General features: G+C 41.4%; 1 protein-coding gene across 1 annotated transcript; it reads left to right on the top strand.

The window, feature by feature from the left end:
- Positions 1-349: 349 nt before the first annotated feature.
- LOC101311952 (F-box/LRR-repeat protein 3-like) lies at positions 350-4,383 on the top strand. The gene is made up of 8 exons (XM_004295995.1): positions 350-988; positions 1,421-1,546; positions 1,785-1,889; positions 1,970-2,363; positions 2,471-2,600; positions 2,861-3,155; positions 3,236-3,487; positions 4,015-4,383. Exons 1-8 carry the CDS (start codon positions 350-352, stop codon positions 4,069-4,071), a joined length of 1,998 nt encoding a protein of 665 aa, XP_004296043.1. The 3' UTR covers positions 4,072-4,383.
- Positions 4,384-5,140: the final 757 nt, after the last annotated feature.

Here is a 5,140-nt window from a genome sequence, read left to right on the forward strand (position 1 = left end):
CCTCCTACTATATTGATATTCTTTTCGGAGCGTGACTTCCACGCTCTCTCGCGGGACCGTGAGACGCTGTCCTATGCGTACGTTAACTTTTTAAAAATAATTGCCGTACCATGTGCAAGCTCAACCTGTCCTTCCTCATATGTCCCTTCCCCAAATAGACTGAATCCCAATCTCAAAATTACCAAGTACACCCCCGATCCTTCACTCTTATTCGTTGACCCTCAAGGCTATTATGGTAATATCCTCCACATTTCTTCTTGTTCTTGTTCAACTCTTCTTCTTCCCCAAAGCCCCACTCCTCTGTTTTTCCGTTACACAGTTAGTTAAACTCAACGACCGCCGTACACGGATGACGAAACGCAACGACGCCGTTATGTCCAACCCACTCGACCTGTTCACGGAGGAGATCATCCACGCAATCCTCGACCACCTAAACGACGAGCCGTTTTCCAAAAAGTCCTTCTCCTTGTGCTGCAAATCGTTCTACTTCATCGAGTCCCGCCACCGCAAGTCCCTCACTCCTCTCCGCTCCGAGCTCCTCCACCGCGCCCTCCACCGCTACCCTTACATATCCCATCTCGACCTCACTCTCTGCCCGCGCGTCAGCGACGCCACGCTCGGTTCTGTCGCCGCCACGTGGAGGGAGACGCTCCGCTCGATCAACCTGTCGCGGTCGAAGGGGTTCGGCGGCATTGGGATGCGTGCGTTGGCGGCGGGGTGTTCGGGGTTGGTGGAGATCGACGTGTCGAACGGGACGGAGCTGACGGACGCGGCGGCGAAGGCGATCGCGGAGGCGAGGAATCTGGAGAAGCTGTGGATGGGGAGGTGTAAGTTTGTTAGTGATATAGGGATTGGTTGTATAGCCGTTGGATGTAAGAAGCTCAAGGTGTTGAGCTTGAGGTGGTGCTTACGTGTCACGGATTTGGGGGTTGGATTGGTCGCTGTGAAGTGCAAGCAGCTCAGGAGTTTGGATCTCTCTTGTCTGCCGGTAACTTTGTTTTTACTGCAGTGTTTCGTTTTTTAACTGAGGTTAAATGAATCATTGTGATTTGAAGGTCAAGTGTGAGTTTAGATGATTTGTGCTGAGCTTGGATGTTGATCTTAAAGGGTATATTTTTTATGGTAGATAATTATTCAAAAAGTACATTTACTGTTGTTGAGTAGGCGAAAAGGCCATTTTCATTGATCTGAATTTACTTTCTTGGCGCCAGATAGAAAGGGAGGTTTACTGTGACAGACTAATGGAGTGACGTATTTGACTAATATAGGCTAGTTGTTGGAGTGATGTATGATGAAGAAAATATATGCATGCCTGATTCACCTGTTTGGGTTGTTGATGGTTCTAATTGTGCTGCTTCTGGAGATTAAAAGTTCGGAATTGTTTGATCTAGTTTGAAGAGATGTATGCTTTTTACTGCAGATTACAGAAAAATGTCTTCCACCGATCCTGCAACTACAATATCTTGAAGATTTGGTTCTTGAAGGATGCCTTGGAATTGATGATGATGGCCTTGTTAGCCTCGAGCATAGTTGCAGCTCGCTCAAGGTACATTTCATTAATATGCCTTATACAAGTTCAAGACAATTCCTTTCAGCAATATGTGATTGTTTTCGGCTTATGTGATGCCTGTCTTTGTAACAGACTTAGTGGTGTATCCCCATTTTATAGCCATATTCAATTTTCTTCACTGATTATTCCTTACTTCTGAAGTCTTAGTTAACTGTATTTGTATCAAGTTTTCAACAGTAATCATAATCGATTTCGTTTATGTGCTACTGTACAGATGCTTAATTTGTCGAAATGTCAGAATGTTAGTCATGTGGGTTTGTCTTCACTGACACATGGTGCTGAGAACCTTGAGCAGCTAATCCTATCATATGGTCCTTCGGTAAGTATCAACCTATGATCATCCTAGTGATTTTTTCAGTACTTCCAAACTCTTTATTGACATTTATAACTGTGGTTTAGGTCACCACTGACCTGGGGAAATGCCTCCTTAATTATTCGAGGTTGAAATCGATTAGACTAGATGGTTGTTTGGTCACATGTTCTGGAACTAAAGCGATTGGAAGTTGGCGTGCCTCACTGAGAGAGCTGAGTTTAAGTAAATGCACTGGAGTGACAGATGAGTGCCTCTCCTTCCTTGTGCAAGCACACAGGCAGTTGCTGAAACTAGACATCACCTGCTGCCGCAAAATAACTTCTGCCGCTATAGATTGCATAACAAAATCATGTACAGTCCTTACTTCCCTGAGGATGGAATCCTGTACCCTGGTTTCTAAAGACGCTTTCCTGTTGATTGGGCAGCGTTGCCAATTCTTGGAGGAATTGGATGTCACAGATAACGAAATTGATGATGAAGGTTTTGACTTGAACTTACCATTCTAATCCACCTGAGTGCCTTCTTTTTTATTGTAATGTAATGTAATTTTCTATCTGCTAATATGAAATGCTGCTAAACTTGTGTAGGATTAATGTCCATCTCAAGATGTTCCAAACTTTGTAGTCTAAAGTTGGGTGTCTGCTTGAACATTACTGATGAAGGACTCATCCATGTCGGAAGTGGCTGTCGAAAGCTGAAAGAGCTTGATTTGTATAGGTTAGTGGCTTTATGCAGATTTACAACCGCCTATATCGGGTAGATATTTGTCTTGAAGTTCCTTCTATATGATTTTAGGCCTTTGGCTATAGTTACCAAAACAAAAGTCTTAATGGTATTACCCAAGAAACTAATCTTCTTCAGAATATTCTTCTGGCATGTGAAGTCAGTAGCTCCGAATGAATGATGCTATGGTGAATACTATGTAATTGTGATTAACTTCTCTTTGTATAGCAATCTTATGGGCTTATCTTCTGTAGGTCGCTGGGAGTAACTGATGTGGGCATTGCAAAAATAGCTCAGGGTTGTCCTGATCTGGAGATGATCAACATTGCTTACAATAATAAAATCACAGACTCTTCATTGATATCATTGTCAGAGTGTTTGAGATTAAGGATACTTGAACTTCGAGCATGTCCTTCTGTCTCGACAGTTGGCCTTTCAGCTATTGCTAGGGCATGTAGGCAACTTGCAGTGCTGGATATAAAGAAATGCTTCAATATCAATGATAATGGCATGCTTGCACTTGGTCAATTTTGCCATAATCTCAGACAGGTAGTTCCCCTTTCAATACATTCTGGAACATCAAAGTTGTTGAAAATCTAAAACCTAGTGTTCATCTCTTGATGTTGCAGATAAACCTGTCCTATTGTTCAGTCACAGATGTGGGGCTGTTATCTCTCACCAACATCAACCGCCTTCAAAACATGACTATTTTGCACCTGACAGGATTGAGTCCAAATGGCCTCGCTGCTGCCCTATTGGCATGTGGAGGCTTAACAAAAGTTAAGCTTCATACATCCTTGAAACCTCTGCTTCCAAAATATATTTTTGAGTACATGGAAGGCCGTGGTTGTGTGTTTCATTGGAGGGACAAAGCATTCCAGGTACTTCTGTTCTTTCCGTTCTAGTACAGCAATATCATCCTGTTCAGCTAATGAATAAGTTCCATGAAATGATATGTTATTGAGATATAAACTTGACTGTCTTCCGAATCTCACGTTGGTATTCCTCATTGCTGATCAATTATATTTGCTATAGTTGTTAGGTACAAATTATGTTTAGTACCTCACACAAAAAATGGAACACTGATCATTGTTTCTCAAATTTGTTCCTTGACCAGTTGTGCCTCATATTGTGTACCCCAATGCTATCAACTGAAAAATCTTTGATATATCCATTCAACCTCATAGTCATCAGTTCATCAGGCACCTTGCATAGCTTATAGAGGAAATGAGCTTGCTAGAAAACTTTTCACTGATGGCCAAGTAATCTACTTTGGAGCACAATCGTTATATAGTTATTGCAGTCATGTATAAGGGCATCGGAAAATTGCATCCGAATGACCTGGAAGATTGCAGCAAGTTCATTCGTATAAATTTGTTAAACTTTTTTCTTCTTATATTGTTTCCAGGTGGAGATAGATCCAAAAGGATGGCAACTGCATGTAGGAAGATCTCCTGAAGGCTGAAGCTACATAGGTTGGGAAGAAAGGGAGACATGCAGACAAATATGTGATTAGAAGGCTGAAGGGTCCAACAAGTTCATGCCCTGCAAGCCCTGTTAACTATGGGACTAATATGGAAGTCCAGGATTGTGCATTACATTGAAGTTTTTAAGTCTGACAAACCCTTGCAGCTACCCTACCTATCTTTCACCAAACAATATTCAATGTTTGGGTGAAACTGAAATCATACACTTCATGGAAGTCTAATTTTGTAGGAGAACAAGATGAGATTGGTGTTCAATAAGAATCTACTGTGTCTTTCTCATCTATTCATTTCCCACTCTTTTCAAAATGTGCTATGTCATTTTTCTTGTAGAAAATTTTCTGGAGAACAAGAGAGAAAGGTGGAATGATTTGTAGCCATGAGTAGACACGAGTGGAGGCAAAAGAACACGAGAAATGCAAGATACCGGCGGATGATGCGGACTTGGCCAATCAAAATCCTGCGTGCAAGTAACGCACGGTTCACGTGTGAAATGTGCGAGCGATGCACGGCAGTCCACAGCTGTGACCGGTGCACACTGTCTCTCTCATGCGTCAGCGTGATGGCGCAAGGACGTACGATCTCAAAGAAAATATTGACCTTGACTGCAATTCTGTCCTATTCGTTTATTCTTTACCGCCAATTTTCCGTCAAAACCCTAATATATATGCTCTCTGGTATCATCAATTGGGTATAATAGAATTGGTTGATTTTGCTCCAGATTCTCTTAGCTTGTTCAACATATATATCTGCGACTGAAGTTCTTGATAGTAAATTTAGGTACTTTTAAACGTCAAATTATCTTATAAGTCAAAATTGTATATGGTCGATCAAAATTGTGCGCTCAATTGGATGGTGGTTCAAGAATCTGTTTCTACTTCTACATGCATCCAACAGAGAGCTTATTTTGCTAGAGTTTTTAGGGTGTGTTTGACTAAACTTTTAGATAGCAAGATTTGGTACTATTAAAAACATCAATCATCAGGCAAGCTAGTCAAGCAGATAAATCATGCATTTATATATATATATATATATATATATATATATATA

Source organism: Fragaria vesca, linkage group LG3, assembly GCF_000184155.1.
Source record: "Fragaria vesca subsp. vesca linkage group LG3, FraVesHawaii_1.0, whole genome shotgun sequence".
In the NCBI taxonomy this organism is placed as follows: Eukaryota; Viridiplantae; Streptophyta; class Magnoliopsida; order Rosales; family Rosaceae; genus Fragaria; species Fragaria vesca.

Bases quoted from the DNA above. Each gene is read 5' to 3' on its own strand.
- LOC101311952 (XM_004295995.1), top strand. From the start codon at position 350: ATGACGAAACGCAACGACGCCGTTATGTCCAACCCACTCGACCTGTTC. The intron at 1,547-1,784 runs GTACATTTCATT...GCTACTGTACAG, and splicing joins ATAGTTGCAGCTCGCTCAAG to ATGCTTAATTTGTCGAAATG. The intron at 1,890-1,969 runs GTAAGTATCAAC...ACTGTGGTTTAG, and splicing joins TCCTATCATATGGTCCTTCG to GTCACCACTGACCTGGGGAA.